Source organism: Spea bombifrons, chromosome 1, assembly GCF_027358695.1.
Source record: "Spea bombifrons isolate aSpeBom1 chromosome 1, aSpeBom1.2.pri, whole genome shotgun sequence".
NCBI lineage: Eukaryota > Metazoa > Chordata > Amphibia > Anura > Pelobatidae > Spea > Spea bombifrons.
Window position 1 is genome coordinate 143,242,041 of NC_071087.1, and position 26,965 is coordinate 143,269,005.

Here is a 26,965-nt window from a genome sequence, read left to right on the forward strand (position 1 = left end):
CCCGCTGTGTGCCTTTAAGACGATGTTGCCCTACTGCCCGAGCACGTCACGTCTCCATGAGCCGGTTACAGAGATCTCTGGGGTATCCTGCCCATTAATACCACGGATCATTGTACATTACATTTATTAATATAGCGCCAGCAGATTCCGTGGCGGTGTAGCAATCAGTGGAATAACTTAAACCACACACAAAAAGAAACAGGTACAAAAAGAGAAGAGGGCCCTGCTCTTGTGAGCTGACAATCTAGTAGGTGGTGAAGCGGCAGGAGGAGTGCTCGGATGGGGATGAGTTGGTGAGTCAGGATGACCTGTGGAGGTTTGTTCGGATGGCTTGATTAGGATGCTGGCTGAGAGTGTTAGGTGCAATGGTTGTACTTTTGAAAGTCGCCTAGAAGGGAGAGGTGAGGAGTATATATAGTGTTTGAAAATGTCCCAGTGGATCCCATTAGATCGGCTTTTTTGTGGAGTGAGACCCCCATCTCTCATGGCTTCATGGCTGCCCCGCTGGACTGGCACATCCTTTCCGGAGTGCGATCTCAGGGAGTTCGCACTGTGGATCTTCTTATCTCGAACTTGACGCGAGAACAAAAGCTCCATCACCCCGGTAAGAAAGTCATACTAAGAACCCGGTCCGTGCCGCGCACACTCCACACAACCCCCTCCCCAATCCTACTACATTCACCCTTTAGGCGCCGGCAGGCATCGCAGAGAAGGCTGTGGGCAGGTCCCGCAGTATGAACATGTTTTGGACAGAATTACTCCACGTGCTCCGCTCGCCCTACTTCCAGCCAATCGGGAGGGGCAGACGGGGGCCAGACTAATTAGGCGGGGCAGGAGGACAGACTGGGAGGGGCAGGAGGACAGACTGGGTGGGGCAGGAGGACAGACTGGGCGGGGCAGTCGCTGACCGGCAGCCTGCCTGTCCCGGATGCCTCATTTACATGAGTCGGGGATACCCCGCAGACTGGAGGGAGCGGCAGGACGCGGAGACATCCCTATGGATTACCATCACCTGCCGGTACAGAGTAACTGAGGGCCGGGGTACCAGCGCCTGTCCGCAATAACTGCGGTGCCGGGAGCAGCACCTGCCAGCCGGGAGCCCGGACACCCCCGCAGGTAGGCAGTGCTGGCTGCTGTTCTGTAGGACTCCTTGTTCTATGATTGCTTTCATTTAACTCTCTCGGTGCTGTTGAATGCAGTGTGTAAAATTGCTTTATTCAGCTTTACCCCCTTCTGGCTCGGGAGGGGTTAAACGATCATTAATATCTGAACTGTAACAGCATTTACTTACCTGTCAGTTCTATTAAAGGGGGCATTTGGTGGCATATGAGGGTCTGTCTACTTTACTCATATTTGTTGCTGGTTCTATATTGACTGTGTAAACCCTGAAACTATTTAAATTAGGCTCCAGTGTGTCCCTTGTGGTAGTAGATGCATGGGATTAACATCCAGCAGAGGTGTAAAGGGGTATTTCCTCACTAAAGTGGCCCCCTCTTCATGGAGTTGATGATAAATGACCCATGTAATATCACTCAGCTTTTATTTGTCTGCTCTTGTTCTCTGAGCTTCTTTAATAACATTTAACCCTCCATCTACCTTATCTGAGTTTGACATTCACTCCATGGTATTATGGTGGGTCTCTTATCTAACGCTGTCTCAAGGTTACTTTCTGCTGCTGGGGTTTTGGAGCCAGTCTATAAACAAGCTGGAACTAGATGGATCGAAAACCCTCTCTAGAAAGTATACTCCTGTATAGTAAATACTACTAACGATCTGCGCTAGAAACGTGACCGGCCACATCGGTGCCAAAACATGCCATCCAAACACGTATGGTGTCCATACAAACACGGATATTACTGTACTGGCACCAAAGGGCTCGTAGCCCGAACAAGTCTGATATGTCTTGGTGGACTAACTTTTGGGGAGGAAGATGAAGTCACAGACCGTGGTCCTTCTTCAAAAGGTCCATCTACCTCTCGCTCTACGAACGTTGGTCCTCCCAAAGTGTTCCAGACTTCTTTGGGCCGTTACACTGTGTCTTGGCTAGCTGGCGTGCAGGAGCAAGTGATGCCCTTGTGACGGGTGTTTAATATGTGTCATATTTCCACATGCCTGGCCATGCAGGGCTTACCTGGCCATGGAGATGGCGCTGCGGCTGGGTGAACGTTGTTGGAGCTGCGCGATGTCTGCAGATAATGGAAATATCACATCATTATAATACGCATGTTCCTGCCAAAGCCATTTCCTGATTACCCGGTTAAATACCCTCATACTGTAGAGTGGTTATGATGTCATGATGCATAATACATGATGGCAAAAAGTAATTTGTGCAAAATGCTAAAATGTAGTGTACCTGACATTATTTAAGAGCAGATAAGCTATTGGGGTGCATGCACTACATACCGTATTTTTATTTTTTTGCTATTTTTACCCTTCCCTTTTAAATGTCTCTTTTGCAGTAACGGGGTATAATGGTCGCATATGGAATCCAAATAATTTTGTGGTAAACATTGGATTTATTTTGCATGCATGCAGTGGCTGATCTCCTGGCCATTCTCCCCTTTGTGGCTGGGTTCAGTAATGAACTCAATAGCGCCCCCTGTTTTCCGTTTTAGGCTTTGTGACTTTTTTAATTATGAGATCATTATTGTAAAATGTTTTAACTGTTCCTTTAAAGCAAAATATACAGAAATGGAATTAGACCCTAAAAAACATATATATTCAGATTCTGGGGTGCTGCCGAAGTGCGCGGCACCCATCTGATGCCTAAATATTGGCCATATATTGCTTAGCCCCCCACTATGTCGATGTACCTCGGATTTGGAGAGTCCTGTCTAATTCTTTTGGCTATAAAGGAGGCGAATCAGTGGGACTGCACCGCATTTAACCCACTGGGACTCTCGAAGCACCTGCGTGATCTGCGGCGTCACGGATTTGTGTCATTTGGTGCACGCAGAAACATTGGCGCTTTACGAACTCGCTCACCCGTTAAAAAGATTGTTAGTGTTAGTGAATACGGAGTTTGACCTTCCACACCTGCGTGTTTGACAAGGAACACAACGGGGGAGGTGACAAAGATAAACCGACTGCGTGTGAAACGAATAACCGCAGAGAACACACCCAGCCAGGTAATAATAAATAAATAACAAATAAAATAATTAATAATATAATAAAAATACATTTTTATTTGCAAATACATATTTTTCATGCCATCAAATCAATAGTGTTTAACCGAGAAATGTTCTATTTTACTCTTTATGTATAAAATCGTCGGACACCTTTTCAGTGTAACTTAAAGGTGCTGTTCCACTTAGACAAGCCATGTATTAAGATCTCTAGAATGCTTAGCAAATACACTGAAGCAGATTTTATCTTTCATGAAACAATATGAGAAACTCTTTTTTGTTTTAGGAAGCTTTTCCGTTTTTCTATGGCAACAACCTGCTTATGTGTCACGTGACGGGCGTGATTATGGAACTATTCCTGGGAAGGGTGTGAGCGCTCGCTAGTACCAGGAATGATGTGTCTATTTCAATGCCAGGCAGTAAGTGGAACAGCCCCTTTAACCGGTGGTTACGCTGCGAAGGACAATGTTTAACACTGAATATCTAGAAATCTAGTTTCATTCCTGGAGACGGATCTGATTTGTAAGGTTGTGTTTGAATTCAAGTGTAAAATCACTCCATAGAACAACACAACAACTTGATTCGTTTCTCCTACTGGGCTGCCAGCTTCTCCGCTTCTCGCACTTCGGGTCGCCTTTCTTCTGAGCCTCATAACAGAGAGCGCCGAAGAGATCCTTTTTGCTTCTCATAAGCAGCAACGGTTGCAGATACAACAGAACTATTATTGTCTTGTGGTGTCTGTGTTGGGATCACACAGTTGCTAGTTAACCGGTGTTTGAATATTGTCAGAGCTGAGAGATGAATAATTTGCTTTTTATTGCTTTTTATGGTCTGCATTACTGGCCACCTCCTGGTAAATGATATATATCAAATCTTTTAAGCACTGATCTGAGCAACATGTGTATTGTGTTGCTTACCCCTATGGAACTTAAAGGGTTACAAACAAATGGTAGCCATAAAGATACACCCTCTGCTATCAGCATCTCAAATACGAGAAATAGAGCGTCAGGATATGATGTCATATCGTGGCGTGCTGTGGCTTAAAACTTAAAGTTGGGGAGATGAAAGGTCCTTCTCACAACGGCCAAAAACACCAGAGGGCTCCCCCTAGGATACGGCACTGATGTTTACCCTTACATCTACCATTTACGGGGTACCTTGGCATCCTGCAACATGTATATAATGTTACATAGTATGTACTAAATGTACTCTCCCCCTGATTATCCATGGGAAGGGTTTCCTCCACTGTGGTCTCAGCTCTTTGACTTCACTAGACGTTGTGAAGGTCCAACTCCAAAGAGCTTTGGTTGCCCTGTGTAATGTATAGCTAAATCAGCAGGATTTCTCCTCACACATTGAATTATGCATTATACAGGGCAAGCTCTGTCCCTTCTTGTCGGATACACTTGCCAGTGAGGCTGAACTACAACTCTTCTGCAAACTCTCCTGATGACTCTCCCTTTAGTGAATAAACCCCTCTGCGTTTGGCCAAGCATTACAAGTTTAAAGTGGTTCTTCATATAACTTGTTGAAAACCTCACCCCGGCGATAGAGCATTAACCCCGTTTATACTGCCGGACTTATTTCTCCAGGATGCGGGGTGGCTTCCTCTCCTGTGTCTCTGCATCCAGCTGTGCGTTTGGCGTGTATCCAGAACAGACACGGCTCTGCATCATGGACTCGAACAATGTCACCCCTTCTCAGCCTTATGCTTTCAAACCTAAAACTACACGTCGTAACATAAAAGCACCTGTGAAACATTCTCCAGGAGCCATCAGAAAGATGAATTCCAGGAGACTTGCTGGAGAATTCAGTATTTCACCTCCCTGTTATCACTATTCATGATTCATGCGGGGTGACCGGTGTCTAAATATGTTGTGGACATAATGGAGGCTCAGTATATGGAGGGTCTTAGATAAAACATTTGACTACATATATACATACATACATACATACATACACCCTGCTTAGTGAATACACCCCTATATGCTTTTAACGGGGCAATGTATATCATGTCAGGAGTTAAGCCTCCCCAAAACTAGGGCCCAGTCAGTTTCCTGGTGATTGTGGTCGGATTTATTTGAATGCATATCATAGCCGTGTGATCCTTTTTAATTCTTGTGTTGTTTCTGCAGAATGCCCCCATATGCATCTGCCCCTTTCTCCATGCGCCCAGCTAAACACTGGGGACATCTCCCTGCACACGCTATACTCGCTTTCATTCAGCTCCAGCACTGGCTCGGGGGCCGCTGTGCGCCAGGGTCTATTCATTAATTTCATGTGCCTGCTATAGTGTTCCTTTAATGGGAAAACTGCATTCATTCTGAAAGAAGAGTTAAAAACATTCCTTGAAACGTAACGCAAAGTTTAAAAAGATGTATTATCGCCGTAGCATCCAATTGATTGATCGTGCTGATTGGATCCAGACTTGATCTAGTCATACATAGGGCAAAGTGGCCAAAAGACGCTGCTCTGCTCACCTGCCTTTATTGACGTGCGGTCCTCTTAGTGTATGATCCCTGATCCATTTGTTTCCGTGATGAATAGGTCACTTTAGCAGGTTTTTTTTATCAGACTCGCTTTTTATCCATAACTCCAAATGCTGAGCACTACAAATTTGGCATGAACCCGGTAAGAGGTCTAATATTCGTTAATGTGGCCCTTGGCCCTGTACTGGAATTGGCATGAATTTGGCCCTGGACTACACAAATATTAGAATGAGGTTTAAGATGTCATAGAGGTTCAATGACTCTCGTGAATTCATCTATAATCCCCGGTATGTATCATCTCCTCCTCTGCCATCAGTAATACTATTTCTATATAGTAAGCAGAAATAGAGAAGTGAAACTGAACCTTGGCTTTTGTGAGCGCGGTGTCAGGCCTTTGTCTCGTCGCGTTCTTCTTGCGATTGCCAGAGGATCTGACTACAGGGTGTGGAAGGGAGGAGACGTTTTCCTGCTTTCTCTGGATTATTTGTGCGAGCACTCCCTCTGCTTCTCTTTGAATCTACAGAAAGACACAAATCTGTTGGCCTGGAAAAGCTTATTCTATGGGCAGAAGTAAAGCCACAAACAGGAGCTGATCAGCATGTGCGGCGGTACTAAAGGTTGAGGTTGTACTTGGCAACATAACCTGTTCAACTGATTACTGAATGCTATAGAGTTGAACACATTTTGTGCTGATACATCTGACATTTTGGTCATTGGTTTTGTTTGGTTGGTGTATCTGCTGTGGTCACTTGATGTTCTTGAGCCCAATGGACAAGTAATGGTAGCTCTATCTTTTTTTTGTCTAAAATAAACCTTTTATGAAGAGAATTGCCCGTGGGATTGAACCTTGCATTGTGTGACATTTGTGTTAGTTGCTTATTTGGTTCCAGATGTGAACCCATCTCCTCTTTCCAAAATGCACTTGGACCTCTACCATCTCTCCGGCTCAGCACATACCCCACATACTCTGAACATGGGCATATTGTATGGCATGCATTTCATGTGCTGTATGTGAGCAGTCTGTCCTAAACACACATGCCACGGCTATTCGGTACAGCAAGCAAACATGTTTCTTAATCCAAAAAATGGTCATATTTTAGTTTTTATAATTCCAACACAATCTATTTAGAAAGTTTATTTTGCTAGAAATCATGGCTGCTTTGCATACTGGAGAAAAAAAGAAAAAGTTGCACTATTGTGTATAATGCTGTTATACACATGATGTACAGGACTGGGGTAAAAGTAGCAACCCTTTTGTTCTTTCTTAATTAATCTATGTGTATAGTGGCAACTCTGGAAATCAAAAGCTCCAAAGAGGTACTTAGAAACTGCACTGTCCATACAAAATCCATCATTTGCAGTTATATTTTAATCTTGAAACTTTGGCGCTGCAAGAAAATATACTTTTTCTACAGTGATATACACCGATCAGCCATATCATTATGACCACTGACAGGTGAAGTGAATAACACTGATAGTCTTGTTATCATGGCACCAGTCAGTGGGTGGGGATATATTAGGCAGCAAGTGGACATTTCGTCCTCAAAGCTGATGCATTAGAAGCAGGAAAAATTGGCAAGTGTCAGGATCTGAGCGACTTTGACAAGGGCCGAATTATAATGGCTAGACGACCGGGTCAGAGCATCTCCACAATGCAGCTCTTGTGGTGTGTGGTCAGTACCTATCAAAAGGGAGGAAAAGTGGAGAACTAATGACGGGGTCATGAGCGGCCAAGACACATTGATGCACGTGGATGGCGAAGGCTGTAGCTCAAATTGCTGAAAAAAGCAAATGCTGGTTCTGATACAAAGGTGTCCGAACACACAGTGTAGTTTGTTGTGTATGGGGCTGACAATGGGCATGTGAGCATAAGAACTGGTCCGATTAATCACGTTTTACTTTACATCACATGGATGGCCGGGTGCGTCACTTACCTGCATGGCACCCAGATGCATCCATGGAGGTCTCACCTCGCAACTTACAGGACGTAAAGGATCTGCTGCTAATGGGTCAGGGCTGTTTTGGCAGCAAAAGGGAGACCTACACAATATTGGGTAATGTTATGGCTGATCGCTGTAAATGACCAGTGTTAACCTTCAGAACCATCTTCAATATTCTAAAATCGACTTTTTAGTTACAAAAATTCTTTAGATGTTGGTTGCCCATTGCTGCCATGCTTACATACAGTATACATTTTTGCTTAATTTCTTTTTTTTTCTAATTCTTTTTAAGACAAATATTTAAACTTCAGTGATGGCACTAGTATGTTTATTTTTTATTTGGGAAATGTTTTTGCATTGGCACGTTTACCGTGAAACAAATACTAAGCAAAATTTCATTTGTTTTCCTATTTGTGTTTTTTGTTTTGTTTTATACTTATTATAAATATTGTTTTGTATAATGGTTGTAAACAGTAGCATATTTGTCTTTGGTGCTGTCCTAGGCCTAAGCCTGGGCATAGTATTGTCCTCCTCCCCTGCCCTGTGCATGTGGCGAGAGGATATCTGACACGCTAGGGTCAGAGAGCGCACTGTTGGTCTCCTCCTAATCTGTAGAGTCAGTGTGGCAAGTACCCAGCCACATAGATTTTTTACATTAAATACTTGCCTCCAGAAGTTCGATTGGGCAAGCGGGGGACACTTCACTGACCAGTCACCATACCTGGGGACTTCTGTGCTCCGGCGGGACGCGGCCAGGACTGCACACTGGTGTCAGCGGCAGGTCCTCTGTTGTCAGTGGGAAACACCCCCCTTTAAAGGGAAAATGGGCGGGAAGTGGGCGTGTCAAACCCCGATCCCGCTCCCTGGAGGATTCGGGTCTTGACCGGGAGAACTGGAGAAACAGCGCTCACCCGGCAATCTCCGGCTCAAGCCTGGTCTGTCCTGTTGTGGCTGCCTGATCTCCTGCTGTTGGGGTAGAAAGACATGATCGCAGGCTGCTAGGGAGTGCAAGGGGCCCCAAGCAAATGCTTGCCCAAGGCCCGATCAATATTAAAGATGGCACTGTCTCTGAGTGTGAAATAGTATTGGTTATTTAAGGAGTTACCTGCATTACATTGTAATTATAGACCATCGCCCTATTACATAGTGCTAGCAAAGCATTTGCATGTTCTTTGTATACAGTGTAAGAATGTATTTTCATATACAATGGATGAATTTAAGAAGAAAGCTGAGCACCTGTGTTCTCTAAAATATCAGAGACTGATTTAATGCCCCATGAGCCACAATGCAGAGTACAGGATTGGTAGACTTAACCCTTGACATACCTTCTAGTGGAGGGTATGTGAATGCACTTGGCACAATACAGCCAAATAAATGGCGTATGTGCAGCTATATGCTGGATACACAAAGCCTCAAACTACGGCTCTTCCACACTAGCAACAACTGAGGTACATAGGAGACGCCATGTGCCTTCCTCCAGCACCGACCGATTTCACTGCCCCCTTCTGCGCATGGCCTGGACAACGCCTTACCCAGTGCTACACGTTACCCGGCGGTGCACAGAAACACATTAGCTTTGTTTTATTTTATGTATGGTATATGTGGCATATTCTACAGGTTATTATACTGATTGTTCTGTATGTTTGAGATCCAGACAAAATTGCTGACCTTTTTCTTTGCTTTATGTAGTAATGTATACGGTGAACATTATGTACAGAAAACTCCCCGCACTAAACCCGTTAATATCATTTATTTGATTATTTATAATCTTTAAATCCGGATTAAATAATACAACAATCGGTACAGTAAAAACAAAACACGACTGTAATCTATTTACTAAAAACACTGCAAGGTGTTTTAACTTGGAATAACCCGAGAGCGGATTCTACAGGTTCAAACCAGAGATATTAATCCTGCAGACGTAGCAGCTTCTTTATCTGACCAGACCGGGTGAATACCTTAACAACCCACGTTTGTATTTGTGATATCTGCGTTTAGTTTCAGATTGTAAGCTCCTTTGAGCAGGGCTCCCCTCACCTGTTGTTTCTGTAAGTCAGATTGTTATGTTATATACTACTTGTTATGCCCTATCCATTATACAGCGCTATGGAATATGTGCTCTATTAAACAATAAATACTAATAGGACATTGCCATAGGTTCACTAAAGCAGGAGTTTGCAGGTAACGTTATCATTTCACTTCGCAGATATCGCATAGAGCCGTGTTTCTCCTGTTAGAAGGGCCGAGGCGTCTTTGCACGAGGAAACCTCCCCATACTAACGGCGCATTATACATGGTGTAGCTACCTATTGGGTATGAAGAAAGAGAGCCTTCTGATTAGCCTGATAATTAAAATTATTATTTATGTGTGTATATAGGTTATGTAATTTGTTTTTTAGATATATATGTAATTATATAATACATAACCCCCCCCATATGTGTAATTATATAATACATAACCCCCCCACATCTTTAAAATATTTTAAACGTAACATGTGGCTTAGGAGGGATGTCTGGGTGTGATGTGTGGGGCTGAGAGCGGTTTCTGTCACTAAATGTGTGATGTGTGAGCTGACAGCAGGGCCGGCCCTATAATGGGGCAGACTGGGGCAATTGCCCCAGGCGGCACTTTAGAAGGGACGGCACTTTTCCGCCCCAAGCGTTTTTTTTTTTGTTTTTTTTTGTAGCGGAGGAGAGAGAGAGAGGGGCACAGAGTGGTTTTCGCTTACCCGCTCGGCGCCCCTCTCTCTCTCTCCTCTGCGGCGAGTCTCCCTGTTCAGTCTCGGTGCCGGCTTGTAATGCAGAGCGCCGGAAGTGACGTCAATTTCCGGCGCTCAGCATTACAAGCCGGCACCGTGGCAGAGCAGGGAGACTGTTTAAAGGTAAGTACCGGCGTGTGGCAGCATGTGATGTGTGTGGCTGACAAGGTGGTCTGTAGCAAAATGTGGTATGTGTGTATGTGTTTGTGTGTGTGTGTGTGGTGCACTGTGACCTATGGGGTGTGTATAGTGTGTGATCTGTGGTGCTGAGAGTTGTATGCGTGGTAGGGTGTGATCTTCATGTCTGTAAATTTATTTGTTCTGGAACATGGCTGATTTAGTCCTCCAATGCGACCTCGACAGAGATCAAAATTATGCCAAAATCAGTGGCCATCCTACTTATACAGGGCAAGTTCAGTCCTTGGAATCACTATATCTTATAAAGGACTGCCTCCACTGTTGGTGGGTCCCTTCATTTGATGCACTTTTTTTTTATTTTATTCACCTCTCAAAATTCCCCCCGTATGACTCTGGCACTACTCACTGCACGTGTGTGTTTAATGTTTGAAATTAAGTTAAGCATCTTTGGGTCACCAAATGAGTGGAACAGAGTCCCTGAAGGTCCCCTTCAAGTCTTCATTTTTTTTGTTCTTCACAACGATATTTCAGTAGACGATGGGAGGAGCACAATTTCTCAGGCTCCAAAAAAACCCCAAAGCCTCCATAATGATATCAGCGGTACCTACTGCCCATTTCAGCAGCGAGGATACTGCTTTCTCTACCACATCACACATTCATGTGAATCATACTGAGGGTTCAGAGGACGTATGCACATGAAATGTAAACAGCAGAGATCTGCCTGTCCGTGCGCCACGTGCTCCTGAAATATAATCTGAATGAGTTTAGAGAAAAGGAAGACTAATATAACTGTAACTATATTACATTTGTAAATCTTATTTTAGCATCATGAAATGGGTCTGCACACTGTCACATAAATATTTTAATGTGCCTGATGGTTACTTAATATATACACAACAGACCAAGACCGAGGCATGGAATGTGATTCTATATACAAAGTAAGTTAAACAAAACTTTCTTTACATGGCTTTGAAACATTTGTAAAAGGACTCTTCAAATGAGAACTGATCTGCTTGAAGAAAGGTTATCCAAATATGCTTTGCATTTGGCTTAAAGGGGAACTGCTTGGCACAGTCCTCCACAGTATAAATAGGCCGGTTAAGGAGGTCTCAATTTTATCTGGTCCATTGAGAAGTGGCATACTGGGGGTGCCTGATCTGCCCCTGGTTGAGATGATTGGTCATGCAGCTCTTGAGGATGGAGGTAGTATACTGTCCATATAAAATGTTTTTTACTTAAAAAACTAAAATATATATATATATATAATATATTTTAACACCATTTTAGTCTATATGTGTATATTTAATGTCTTGGCCAATGGATATATACACACAGGCCTTCAATGGCTTGACTGTCTAGTACATTTATCGCCAACATCAATCAGATGAGCTACCACTAAAGGGTTTAACAGCGGCTGTCACTGCTTCTAGATACCCGTATGGATAATTTGCGTTCTTGGCTCTGTACTAAGTGTCACTTTAAGGGAGAAGTCCCATTTTCTGAGGCCTGTGTTTAGCCGATCCTGAAGGTAGTTATTTCTTATGTAGGAATGTTATCTTTTGTTATATCCTAGAGCTATATATGTTGTCTTCTGGGGGGGGTGAGGTACGTTACAGATTATTACAGCCTATCCGAGCTCTGGATCTATTAGCCTATAAGAGATTTAGACTTGGTCGCCAGATCTACTCTTTTTACATTTTCAAAGGTTATCCTATTTTACTTGATTTGACTCCCCTCATTTTGTGAATTAATTTGGCTCTTAAGTCGAGTTTGCGCAGTGACTCCACCGTGTACTGCACCATGTTACTAATATGTCATCAGGAACAACTCACAAAATGTTAATGTTAAAAAAATAAACGTTATTGTTCAAGAAGTAGCTGGAATAAATCATGAGTCATTACTGTAAGATATGGAATTTTGTTTGTACATCACGTAATGTCTCATCAAAGCTATTCACTCCAAAAATAAAACAATTACGTGCCCATGGATGTCATGGGTCTATTAATTTAAGCTGAGTGTGGTCAACACTGCAAGGCTCTCTAGGTTGCTCTTCTCCCACCTGCTTTGACCACAGGAGTTATATGTTTGATGCTCCTCATTTCTCATGCAATAGGGCATGATGGATTTGTCTCCCGTTCTGCCTACTCTTCTGTGTCTGGTTTTTTTCTGTCACTCTTTGGTCCCTGGTATATGGAACATTTATTTTGAAAGCTTAGGAGTTATGCACAAGGTTTGGCTGTATCTCCATTTAGATGGCCTTTGAGGTCATGCATGGAGTTGCACGTATATATATGGCTGTTGGTGGCCCGTCATTTACTTAATCAGATCAGCCCGGGGGGGGGGGGATACCTGGCTGTCTTCTGGCCGTCTTCTGGCCGTCTTGGAAAACTGTAACATCGCCTACATTCTTTAAATTAGACATGATGTGCCTGAAGAGGATAACATGGGATCACTCCAACTTTCACCACACAAGGCTTTAGGGGGACAGGACCGAGCTGCCTGACTTTCATGGTTCTAAGTGTTTCCACTTAAACAAGATATTTTATTTTTCTATCAGGTTAAGCAGATAAACCTTAGCAGAGTTTTCATTGTGTTTCCCTTGATGGTTTATTGATGTAAGAAGAGCACAGAAATTTTACATGACTAAAGAACTGTTTCTGAGAAAATAATTATGTACGTACACCTTTAAAATGACTACCATTGTTATGAACGTTAATTATTATAATTACTACTGTTATTAATATGCATTTTGTATGAGCCAAAAGAAAATGTTTGCTTCGGACTGCATTATCTTGCTTCTTAGCCATAGCTAGCCGTTTTAGGCTATTTTGGCTCCATTGTCTAGCTGAATGTCCGTTTTGTGCAGGAAACCTATTCTTCCATGAAATTTTTACATTGTGTGTTGCCTCTTCGGTTGAATCCTAAGTGCTTTTGACAGCGAAGCTCCAGTTAGTTCGATGGTCGCTGCAAAAATCTGAACGTACACAAACCGTAAGTTCTTGTACTGTAGGATCCTAGAAATACTGCTACCAAACGTATTCTGATTTTCATATTCACTACAGGGGTTCTTCAGGGAAACAAACTATTTCAATGCAATGGGGGTTTTGCTTCTATCTTTAATACTGTAATAGTTAAATAGATTAAAGCCTTTTATTTGATGCATAGTGGACTGTAAATTCTTCTTTTTGGAAACTTTTGTATGGTGTATAGGATATTACTGTATCTCTGGGTAGATGAGCTGAAAGGAATGGCAAATTACCCATGGTTCCAAAGGCTGACCCACTTTTTCACATCCCTGAACACTGACCCCCAAATCGGTGTGGCTTACTTTCCAATGTATCCGCCATCCTATCACATTAGCAGATTAAATACCTTCTTTTAACAGCTTCTTCATTTCTTCTAAATCGTTTTTTGTCTGTCTGCATTGTGGAAAGAATAGTGCCATTATTTAGTGTCCAGACTTGGGCATTAGCAGGTAGAAAAAGGACTTAACGACACAGTTTGCTAATGGACTAAATGTTTGGTGCATTTTCCTTTGCTTTCCGTGTCTGCTTTGATGGTGGGGGTCCTAGTTCCTTTTTTTGGTCCTCATTCATCTTCAACGTTGTGGTTTCACGTGGGTCCAGGTGGCTTTTTCATTAGCACAGGTGGCTGTCAATGAATGAAATGACTTTTTTTTGAGCTTCCTGTGATTACGGGAGCAGATTCTGAAATTATACCTGAACATATCGTTCAAGGAAAGAACAAAGGCCACGGCAGGGTTTCTTTAAAAAGTTAATCTGTGGTTTGCATGGACGTTGTTGGGTACCTCACCTTGTACCTCTTTACATTACAAAAAGACAGTTAGTTTTGGACCTCTGGGCGGGTGGTGTGTATCTGGATGCGAGCCTCTCTGAGGTTAGAAGATAGTATGCGTGTGACTGACGACCGATATTTGAAGACTTTCTAAATGAGAGAACCCTGAGATTTATTAAATGTTGACCCTTTTGATGGCCCAAAGTAAAGATTTTTCGTAGGGACTTGTTAACCAATTGGCTCCAATACTGGTTAACCAATTGGGTGTGGGTCATACTAAGTTGCCATGAACCTTGTCATTCTTACCTGTGTGTTTAGTAGGTCCGTATTGGTAACACACCTGTGCGCCATTGCTTAAACACTCTTATTTTGTGCACCGCTTACTCTCTACTTATCTATTGTTTATTTGGCCTGTATTTTGTTTACTACAAGCTTACAGGAACTATTAAGAACTTGTCAGTATACAGAAAAAAAGCATGGCTTCCTATTTCCCAGTCATTGGCCGGTTGGCGTTTAATTGTTTTACTTTATTTGAATAAAGCTTGTTTAGACCTGTGATTTAGACTCTTAGAGACTTTGCTTTGCTAAGACGGTCGTGAGCTATGGCCATCTAGTTCCATGTAGACAATATAACAAAGCACTTATTTGCTATACAATGCTCGGTGACCTTTTTTAAATGTACTTTACTGATAATATCAGACGGAACCTTCATAAACAATGCGTGCATTCTTGTTGAGACTGAAGACAATGGTCTGGTGTAATTATCAGTGTATAGCAGCTGTGTAATGACCGATCTGATAAAAAGAAAAGTAAAAAAAAACCTTTTTAAAAGAGAAGTGACCATTCTGTTTTTTTTTTCTCAAAGGGAATCCAATCATAAAACAAAATAAAACTTCATAACCTTTTGGTGCCAGAAAGCGATTTTATTCCCCACTGTGGTAAACAACCTTAATAATTTGACGTGGTGTTTTTTCACCCGGACAGAGCTTCAACTGAATAACCAGCTTAATAAGACGCAATCATTGCATATATCTGTCGTTTGATTGAAGGGGAAGTAATGTATTTTTTTTTTTAACAATGCATATCATAGCTTCACTGATAACTATCAGTAAATCATTTTAAATGACTGCTCGCTCCCTTATCTCGCAGATGTCTTCTACCTTCAGAGAGCAGCCTGGGAAATCTGTACATATCTACGTGCCCTCTGCGTATTTGCCCGTTGTGGCTGGGTTCAATGAGCATAGGGGCATTGGTCCACAGCCCTGACAGGCGGGTTGGTGGTGCATTAAAGCCCTCTGTAGGTACTATGAAGTGTAGGATAATTTCATTTAAAAATGTAAAATGTCCTGATGGGGGTGGGGGGAGTGGAGGTGGCTATAATAATAGTAGTTTTTTTTACTGTTTTTTAAAGACAACTTATTATTTTACTATGCAATAAAAAAAAAAAGCATTGCATCTGTCTGGAGTTATGTCATAAACATACTGCCTACTTGGCCCAAATTTCTTAAATTGAGAACCTAGACATTCAAGACCAGAAATAGGCCCTCTAACCCCTGTTTGCAGTTATCACACAAATACAACACCCGCCGCTAGGCCAGACTGTTTATTTTTGACCTGTTAGCATGAAAGTGATGAGAGCCTTTGAAGTAGAATTGTTCAGTTACTTGGTGTTTTTCAGAGAAATGAAAGTCAGATTTAGTTATGATAATGATCTTGGGTTGGCTTTCTGTTTTTATTTGTGGTTATGAAGAACTATGGGGCCTGGTAGAAGCGGGTCATTAATGGTTCCCATCTTTTGTGATATTTACCGTTTGGTTTGATGACCTTCCTGAAGAAGAGACAAAGGGAGTTATTTACCAAAGTGGGGGATTACAGGGGAGCTACTGTTTGAACTCAACAACTCACTAGGTCTTACAAAGTCTGATCGGGTGGTGAAATGACCCTCAAGAAATATCCCTGATGTAACTAGGTATACCGAGCTCCATAGTAAAATTAAGAAGACTTGGTCTGGCTGTTATGTTCTACGTAATGAAGTTGTTGAATTGTATCTTCAACTCTCTTGCAAATTCACCAAAACATGAAAGGCGGTCTCTAAAGATCTGGACAAAAACAGAATGAAAGGCAGTAAAAGGTTAGCAGTTATCACTGTATATGAAATACAAGTTCCTTTCACAGCTAGCTCCCAGGGAACACTCTTATCTAACACTCTTTAAGTAAGTAAACTAAGGTTTGCCCTCTAGAGAGCAAATAAACTGTGACCATAAGTGAAAGTTACAATGCAAACCCTTCAGTTTTTTGGCTTTCTGCATCTAGGACTCATTTGCCTCGGGCTCAGAATAGCACCCGGGCACAGCCTCCTGTTATGTAAAACTTAAACGGGAGCTCTTCTTCACATTATAAAATGTAAGCTTTATTTTTCTTCAAGCGCAGAATAGTAGATGAATAGTAGATGCCCCATGGAGTATAGGAAGTTTGTGCTCCAACATTTGGAAGGGCGCCTTTTGCCCTAATTCTGAACACCACCTGTTACACAGTGAGTACAGGTTGGTACTCAAATAATTCAAGGAACATAAGATCTCTGCATGTATTTAATGACGATTACTGATTTTTCTGAGCTGCTCTCCATATACGAGCGATGCCAAGTCCCTGAGCAATCGCTCTGCATGCTTTGCCAATAATCTGGCGCTGGTGGCCATGCACCTTCCTTCAGCCTGAATGTCACTTGGTTCTGTCTGGTCCTGCTATCTATCACTTTTGCGTTTTATGTGTAATCGTTGTGATGGAGTCTGAGAGATCAACGGCAGCCCTTGGAAGGACCAGGACTATCTTATTCGTTTCTTGACCTGAAGTTCTCTGTAGCTCCCTGAACCAAATAGCAACAATCAGAAACTTAGCAATTCTACAGTTTACAGTTCTATCCATTAAACATATATCGTTTCCATATTAAAATAAACAATATACACATATTTAAACCCATGTATACCATGGGGAAAGGTACCTTAGCTTCCTTCTCACGGGATCTGAATAACAACCCCCCATTAAGTTAAGGTACCATTTTGCGTTGTGTACATATGAAAGGTTTAAATTGGTGTATATTGTTTTCAATATGTAAAGTTAATTTCATATATTTAACATCTAGAACTGTGAAATGTAGAATTTGGGAAAAGTAACATATGTGCTTTTTTTCTTTATTTACTTTTAAGCAGTGTTACGGTAACACACGTGACTCGGTTCTTCTCTTCACACATTAGTACTACATTGTACACTTGGGTCGCACATCTCATGTCTCATCTCACAGCTGTGTTTATACAATATATAGTCGAAGGACTGTCTCTATCCACGTAGTTGTAGGACAAACACACAAACATGGAAAAAGAAGCTAGCTCACACAAAACCCCAACTGTGTGTCACAAACTCTGTAAAATCATCCAAATGCGAATACTGAATAACCAGACACTGGGGAGGAACTCAGAACTTTTCAGTTATTATACACGATGGCGAATGTATTCAATCAAGTGATTTCATAAATCACATAACATAACAACATAAATTCTGACGGCTGACATGATTCATAAAATAGGTTAACGAGAATCCATTACATGATCAATATTACCAAAAAAAAAATTAAACTGAAATCAGTTCCAGAAATCTTTGAAAGCAAATAAATATATTCCCCGAGCTAACCCTCCACCTGATTAAAGCCGTTCAGTGTGTGTAAAAACTAACCAGCTGTAAAACAATTATAACAATATAACATTCGATGTCTTCAATTCCAATCAGCGGTATCTGTGCCAAAAGAATCCTTCACTGACACACCACACGTTCCCTATAACACTGGTATTGCAGGTAAGTACACCTGTGTTTCTATATACACACACACACACACACACACACACACACACACACACACACACACATATATAATGTGTGTTATGCTTACCTTGAAGGTGTCAGTTTTCGGTAAGAGTTCACTGTGTTTGTTCCCGGAATGTGTACAGCACAGTAACGCACAAATCATTCTGTCAATTTTATCTTTTCACTTATACATTTCGTAGCCTGGTGAGTCGCACAATGCATAGATGAAAGTATGCCTCGATCACCCGACAGAAATTGTTTTATACTGAACATATTTCCGTGTGACCCCTAAAATATATATATGTGTGCAAGAGAACCAAAATGTTGGCTCCGGGGGTAAAACCAGTGATGACGTTGCTGTCATTCTGGATCTCCAGGGCTGCCTTAGTGTTGAATAGTAATGTCACTTCTGTGTTTTGATCACTGCTGGATTGTATCTAAAGAGGTTTAGATCTTGTAATGCTTGTGGTTACTGTTTACCGATAAACATTTTAGCTCAAGATATTTTTGATTCACTTGCAGTGATTGATACCGTATCACATCCAATTAATTCCATGATGTATGATCAGTATCAACACAGAACACGGCTCACTCTATCCCTTTTAAAAATCGTGTCAAGACTAATAGAAGACTAATAGACATTGGTAATATCTCATCGTTTGTTTCCACCAATCATCAAATATATTAGGGCGATGGGGCAGGGAGTTGGGGGAGGGGAACGGAGTGGGTTGAGGTTAAAATACTTTCCTTTTCACCCATGCTGGGGTAAAAAATGTGAAGTGAAGCCCTAACAAGCAGCCGGTTCTCTGGCCGTATAGTCCTGTTGGCTATGGACATATTGGGACATTTTCACCTGACCTGTGTATGATCATCTCTACTTCCCTGCATTTTTAATTTTGTGTACCAGATTGGTGGATGTACATAAAATAGTGAGTTTGGAGAATTTTGAGACTTTATAAATTCAACAATAAAGTGCGACACCAACCACTGACATCCGATAATATGGATTACCCGTCATGTAACCCTCCATACTGAAAAGAGAAGCCGATGGAGCTCCAGTGACCGGTCTCTGAGATGGAAGTATGGGATCTGAATGCAGGCTGTATTTGTTTAAATAAACATGCAAAAAACTGTGAAACCAAATCACCGGCTGAGCTAAGCATATAATTATATGGTACAGAGATGTAATCCTAGAACTGTTTGCTCAAAAAAAAATAAAGCATTATGTTCTAATATCCACAGGCGGTGTGATAAGGAGTGCGGGGATTTATCTAGTAGATTGGGACCTGTCTGGAAACCTCATGCAAAGCGGAGAGTTCTCATAGGAAAAACTATTTTTCTTCTTCAGCATAAAATGCAGCGCTGTATACACTGTCGGTCGGCATTCGCAAAAACCTGGTTTGATTTCTTTGTTCCAATAAACATCCTTTATCTGCAGAGCTGGAGGCTGCCATTGTTGTCAGTCATATGATGTTTTGTGTGACTTTCCCTGCTCAAACATCAATCTGATCTGATTTTTTGTATGGACGAAGTTCCTTTGTCCCTAGACACTATGACTAATGAGAGTCTGGCTAGATGATTTAGACTGAGCCATTCTATTGTTTACCACAGGCAGTAAGATAATGAGTCAAGGTGTTTCTCTAGTAGATTGGGGCCTGTATGAAAAGATAATGCAGAAAGGCGATCCCAAGAATATGCAAAAAAAAAAATATATAGTCTCTGAATCTCTCTCTCTTATGTATGCGTGTGTGTGTGTGTATGTATATAATATATAATAAAATATGGGCTCTGCGGATATGTGTAATAGGCACATATGAGTGTGTATGTTGGGTTGGACAAAATCTATGCTGGGGGTAGTTATAGAAAAATGCACTTCACCAATAAAGTTGTAGAAATAAATTGTGTTTCTACTGTGTGTGTATCTGTATACGTGTCTGTACTTTCTGGGTACACAAAGGGTTAAATGCAGATATAATGTACTATACATGATAACTCAGCTTTTTAGTTTCTTTTTAACTTACCCCGATGTCTGTAGATGCTTCCGGCATTTCCTTGGTGAGCGGATTATCGGTATACCGATAAAGAGATACACGGCCTAGTCCCTTCCATTGTACCGCTTGGGTGTAGTTTTGGAATAGAACGCTTGGCTATGCACCAGGTGCTGTGTTTACCTCTACGGAAATCCCGACAGGTGGATTGTAATTTATTGCCCGGCTTTAATAGTCATTTCCCCCTTCTGTATAACCGACAGTTTTATTCTTCCACAGATGTTAAGATGATGGAGCTTAACCACTCTGAAGTGCCTCTTTACGTAAGTGTACATCTTTCATTTGTTTTATGTCTTGTCCTATGGGCGCAGTGTGTTCTGTTTATAATTTAAAGGTGCTGTTCCACCATTTGTAACTAAATGCGGTATTAGAAGCATCATTCATGCTATTGTTCAATGCCCAAACCCTTCCAAGAATTTGTCATGCGAACATTTTGCCTCATTCATACATTTTGCTGGGGGCATTTAATTGTCATGTGACACAAAATCAGGCACTAATAGGCTGGTGCCTTTCATGCTTTTATGTGATTAAAGCGTGTTAAGGTTTATTTGCTTAACATACCAGAGAACACAATAAAAGTTTTGTCTCGGTGGAACAGCACCTTTTTAAGACATTTTCTCCAATAGTTTGTGCAGATATTACCTGCCCCTCCTGTGTGATTAACGTGTTCTGTGCAGTTTGTGTAAAAGTATTTTAATGAAAATATTTCTGTGACATCACAGCGTGAATTTGTGCGTGTAACTGTAACAACACTGCGTATTTATAAAGTTGCACGGATCCTTGTGACGTGCGGGGTGGTGACTCAGTACACCGAACTTTGTGCTGGGAAGGGCATGCTCCTTTTAACTTTCATTGTTCATCAAAGCATTGAATATATTAAAAAAGCTGCCAGTGGATGGTATATAAGCCTACGAGGTTAATACTTTGGTGTATGTAGAAGACTTTGTATTATTTCTATTATTATATATTATTATTCATTTACCTGAACCCACCATCTTTACTGTATGAAGCGAAGCATCAGCCTTTATCGTTCTCAATATTACCCAACGTAGAAATGTTGCAGACCCACCAATATTTCCCGTGTCCAAAGAGGGACACCATTGTTGGGGGACATGGTTAGAGGTGGAGCTGGAGACCATTCACCTACTTCACCCGTCCGGTCCCCTCACAGAACGCTGGGATATGATGTATTATCACAAGGTTACCACATGGGAGCACAGACCTCAATCAATTCCACTTCTTAATGGGTGGGTCAGGGATCCCCCCATTGCCCACAATAGCATCTTTGCAGCATAGTGCTTTGAAAATCGTGACTGTCCCACTTAAAACAGCACACGTGGCAGGTATGAGAGAGTAACACAATTGGCAGATTGAGTATTGCCCCAACACATGGAAAATGTCACTTTGAGATCCCTAATCTCTATCAGTCTATATTGGGCACAAAGATCTGTACAACACAGAATATTTTACAATTATTCTTATTTTCCCCATTCACTATGGAAATACTGTTTTATTGAGTTATTTGTCTGAGGACAGCACTCGGGTCACAGTTTCTACCCAATAGTGAGTATCTTTTTCCATGTACATGATGAATGCCAGTAACATTGATTTTTTTTTTCCCCACTGGTTCATTCAGTTAAAATGTTATTATAAATGCGGTTGCCTTGTACGTACGGGACAAACCCAGCTGAGTCGCTCCTGTCTCTTGTGAACCCTCTTTAGTGTGGTATTTAACATTCAGATATATCTGTATACAATAAGATAACAGGGAGTGGTGGCTTGAAGCTGAAATGACTAATCTGATTTACCCGATAGGCTAACGAGTACTCGGTCTAAAATAAGGTAAGGGAAGCCCTCAGGGCATTGTGATATTTCCCTGCAAGTTGGGACGGGTGCGCATTGTCACTATGTCCATATATACATTACGAGTGTTTGCACACTGATAGGGTGCAGTATACTCCCAACCCACGTTGGACGTAAAATGCATCAGCCGCCAATCTCATTAAAGGGACAGTCGGACCTGCTTTTTCCTTTTACACACCGGTGACTCGAACGGTGTTTGCTGGATGGAGAGTGGAGGCGAAGGTCAGAACCGCTCAGTGCAGGTGGTTGCTGGAAAGCACAATAAATACAGGCAGACTCAGAGGGACCGGCCCCTTGCCCTCCCAGTAACTAATGTAAGCACATATTTATACAAGCTCATGTTAACACACACTCATTCTCACGCACACACTCATGCTAACACACACACGTACACATATATACGCTGAGTCTTCTTTCTAGCTGCTCACACACGCTTTCCTTCCCGCCTCCGCAAGGCGATCGCTCCAAATCAGGCTGATCCTTTTTTGAAGAATTTGGACTCGGCTCTGGGGCTATTGCTCCAACCTGGGCATGCTAGATAGGCTGAATGGTTGCTTATTATTTGCCATCAAATTATATTTCTATGGTGAGCATCCTCAATTCAATATTCAATCAATTCAATATTTATCATCCTTACACTGGACAATTATTTTCAAAAGATGTATCTATTAAGAAACGCTAAGAGTGGTGGTTAGTTAGTCTGCTAATATGCCTTTTCACTTTAAGTAGGAAACAAATGGCACACTAGATGGGCTAGATTATCTTTGTTATGAGAATCTATTCTTCTCTATTGTGTGAAGCAAATACAGAATTAGTTAATTTTGAAAACCACATTTCTAACCACATTTTTAAGTAATGATGCACACCATTTGATGCCTCCGGACAAGATGGGGAGAGGCAAAAAATCAATGCTGTTTGAGTCTGGAGAAGTGTCGTTTTTAGCCCTCTGCACCTGCTTATAATTACAGATGAGTCTACTGTATTAAACTTTTACAAAAGTTTTACAAAAATAATGGGACATTTCAGACAATTAGTCCCCCTAGAACAGGGGTGAGCCTAGCTGCCAAATAGCATCAGAAAAACTGTGTGAAGGGACCTGTGTATTTGCTCCCTTCTGTGCATAAATATAACCGCACTGGGCCACATGGAAAAAGAGCATGGGAGTACTTTCATTTCAAAACTAAATTAGGTGGAATATTTTTCAATGGGGAGGTCCCTGCCACTCGCATATCAACAAGATTTACTTCAAGCAGCAGCATCTGAGGACTTTATGAGTTGATTTGGTAGCACTAGAGCAGTGGGCAGATAGATGGTGCAAGAATCACACTTCTCAATTTGATTATTGAGTGCTGGGTAACCGGATATGGGCAGATTTGCTTTTCAATAAAGCCTTCTGCCCAATAGTGGGCTTGGAAGCAGCTGATGGGCAACTAAGAGGTTGTATGTTGCTGTATAGGGTTACCCTACTGGGGAACCCTCTGATTACTGTACATGGGAAGCCTACTGGTCCCATCATCGGTGACATCATAGTGGTTCACCTGTACCAACTAAAATCTCATGGGGGTCATACAAGACCCATACGGGGGATCTTACACAGTGTGCACTACTCTCTCATAGAGAGAGAAAACAGGAAGAGAATGAAGAAGTGAGAAAGGGAGGGAGAGAGAGTAAATACAAAGAGTGAGGGCACTCGGCATTGAGAAGCATGACTCCAATAAAATGTAACAAGAGTATATTGACTTTGCTGGATGGTAGCCTAGGAAATCTGGGGCATGTTCCAAGTGATTCGTTTAATGAGAGGAAGGGTAAGGTGATATATTAACAGCATCAACACTGAATAACAAATGATCGATGGATATTCAGAGGTCTTTGCTTATTTTAATGGGAGTCCCTTCTTGTTTGTGGAGATTTGTAATAATGCACACATTAGCCAAAATGTTTTAATTTTGTACAAATCAAAATGCACAAGTCTAGTGTTCAGGTCATTAGGCACTGAATTGAAGTGTATTCATATGTTATATACCGGTCTCCACATTAATACTTTTAACTTTGTATGCAGTTTGTTTCTATGAAACGTCATTTAGGAAGCAGAGGTAGCAAAGGTATTCACGTGTCTCTTTCTGGGAAGGGTGTGATGAGCTAACTGTGTTTAACCACTGTTGTAATAGTGTTATTGTTACAATAGCAATAAGTAATAAACTGTAAATGAGACAACAGTCAAATGTTTACTGAGCATTATGATTTTATGGATATTAAATTATCTCGCCAGCCCCATACTTGTAAATTGGAGTCTATTTTGCGTAGACTCCAGTTCATTTTACTGCATGCAAATTGGTGCATGCATTAATTTTTCCTCCTCTCCTTGGCTGTTTCCATTGAAGGCATACTTAAGTACACTTCCTGCTCATGGACTTCCATTTAAATCAATATGAGAAGCAGCCCATCACATGTATTCTAGATGAATAATCAAAGCACACTCTGTGAGTGAAGCTCTCCCATTCTGGATGCCTGGAGGGTCTGTAGGAGCGTCTGCATACTAATGTCATATCTTTTTGAAGTAGGAAAGGTAAACTACAGTCTTGCTGTCGGCACTTCTTTTTGCCCTGAAGCAGGTCACATTATCTTCCACAAGTAACATCATTAACATAATTACTTGCGTCGTCTCAACTAGCAGGCACCGCTGTTGGGTTTACTGTGCATAGTAGTCCATACACGCATTTAGGGCAATGAAAGCATTCTCACCTAGTGGCAGTGTTCAGTGGCCATCAGTGGTAGGGTAGTGGTGGTGAAGATACCTACCCTAGGGGCAAATAAACTAAAAGCTGTTACTGCTGACAGCATCCTCGGTGCAGCAGGTTTTTCCAGATCTACCTTGAGACCCTATAAAACGTCACATGTATCATACATGGTAATAGTCCATGAAGTCCTACCTGTTGATCCAGAAGACAAAAAAAAACCCACATTGAAGCAATTTCCAATTGTGCCTCAAATGGGCACTGTATCAACAGCTACTCCTGTCCTTATAGTCAATTATATCCCCGTTTGTTCTTCTTCGCTAAAAAAAAATAAAAAGTCTAGTCTAAAAGGCAACTTCCATGGCTAGTGAAGCCCACACTTTTTTTGTTCTTTCGATAAAGAACCCTTTTCACTGCTTTATGTGAAGGTTCCTTACTTAAAGTCCAAACGGATTACCGCTTGCTTAGTCCTATTAATAAGGAGGTCATCAAAGAGTGGCTGGTGATGTCCCCGTACGTATTTTTAAAATGCCATCATATCTCCGCTAAGATGCCTTTTTTCTAATGTAAACAAATTCAACTTCTCCTTCCTTTCTTTGTAACCAAGGTGTTCCAATCTTTGTTTGTAGCCCGCCTTTGTACTTTTTCAAGCTCCATAATTAAGAACATTCCAACGTACATTGGCAGATTGGAAGTGATGATTTACAGAATTCACCGGCTGAACCATGAGTTACCAGAAACAGATTTACTGATGGTTCAGCACTTTTTTTTGCTCTGCATTGCAGTTGAGGGGTTGCATTGACATGTCTGGGTGGACATTCCCTGGGTATGCAACATGGAGCTCTCAGTCTTGGTCAACTGTGTGTGAAGGCGGAAGTAGGAGGCAAAGTGGGTGGGGAGTGGGTGTGGCCAACTGTTGCCCACCTTCCCAGAGAATGAGGAAAGTCACCCAGAGACCAGGGGCAGCAGTGCATCACTTGGATGCTCCGGATCGATCTCTGAGAGTTCCCAGGTGCATTTGAAGCAGTGACAGGCCTAGCTGTGGAGGATACAAGCAATATAGTAATAGGAAGGATTCTGCTTCATTATAATAATCTGTTATATGCATTTTTCTCAATCATAGTTTTTATTAAATATAAAAAATAGTTTACATGTGAATTTAATATTTACCAGTAAAACTTTTTTCCTGGGGGGGGTCATCTTATAATCGAGCAAATACAGTATTATTCACCCTATTCGAACTCCAACCTCTCCATCATCCATGAACTATTTTACTCACCTGCGTTTTACAGATCGGTCAAAACTGCTTGCCAGAGCATTGAAGACGTCTGAAGCTTGACATTTTCTTACGTGCTGGTGACATGCTCTAGCTTATTAAACATGCCAATGTCTGCAAGATATTCTTTTCTCAGATTCTTGAGCTAAGGAGTTCTTGAAGTTTTTAAAAAAATATGTATCCTTGGCTTGCACATAGAGATCGGACTTCATCATAGCCACAATCTCCTAAGGGAAAATACATTCTAGAAATCTGCAGTTGAACCAGCTCGTGTGTATTGTCAAATATGTTTATTCTTCTCTCCTTTCATGCTTAGACACTCTAGGTCTCTCGCTTTGATTTTTTAAGATTGTATTTTATGTAGGGGCAGTAATTTTCACAAGTACACTTATTTATTTATTACACCCAAATAAGTGTTTAACAGCTTGTTTACTTAATACTTCATGCTACCCCCCCCCCAAAGATTCTTAAAACCAACGTGTTTTTACGATTCTGTGGCTCTTTTATTGTATTATCCCTTAAGCAGATGTGGTTAGGAAACCTAGGAGTGACTGACCTTGTTCAAAACTAATTTTCAGATTGCAAGTTCGTTTAACATCGGCATTTTTCTGCTTGTAGGTCATCTACAGGAGAGCAGGACCCACTTGTCTGGGGTTACCTAGATTGATGTAGTCCTTTTCGGTTAGCTATATTTTATACGCGTACTTCTATTCAGATTGGAAAAAAGTGTTGCATATGAGATAAGTTAAAGATCGTGAGCGTGTGTGAACCTCATTGTGTTTATTTTCTAGGGTCAGACGACAGTGTTTGCAAAGTTTGCTGAAGATGTCCATCTCCCTGAAGATGCAGAATTTTACTTTGTTTATAACGGGTCCAGTCAGAGGCATATTATGTTTGCAGAACGAGTCAGCCCAAATATTCTACGCTCTATTTTTCCAGGTC

General features: G+C 41.6%; 1 protein-coding gene across 6 annotated transcripts in view; it reads left to right on the forward strand.

Annotated features, from left to right (window-relative positions):
- Positions 1 to 955: 955 nt before the first annotated feature.
- The window catches only part of ARHGEF28 (Rho guanine nucleotide exchange factor 28), an 87,966-nt gene continuing 61,956 nt past the window's right edge, over positions 956 to 26,965 (forward strand). For all 6 annotated transcript variants that reach the window (XM_053475588.1, XM_053475613.1, XM_053475605.1 and 3 more), the window contains exons 1-3: positions 956 to 1,116; positions 20,369 to 20,412; positions 26,815 to 26,962. In XM_053475588.1, the coding sequence (XP_053331563.1) occupies positions 20,377 to 20,412; positions 26,815 to 26,962 (184 nt within the window). In that variant the 5' untranslated portion in view covers positions 956 to 1,116; positions 20,369 to 20,376. The remainder of the gene's footprint in view (positions 1,117 to 20,368; positions 20,413 to 26,814; positions 26,963 to 26,965) is intronic.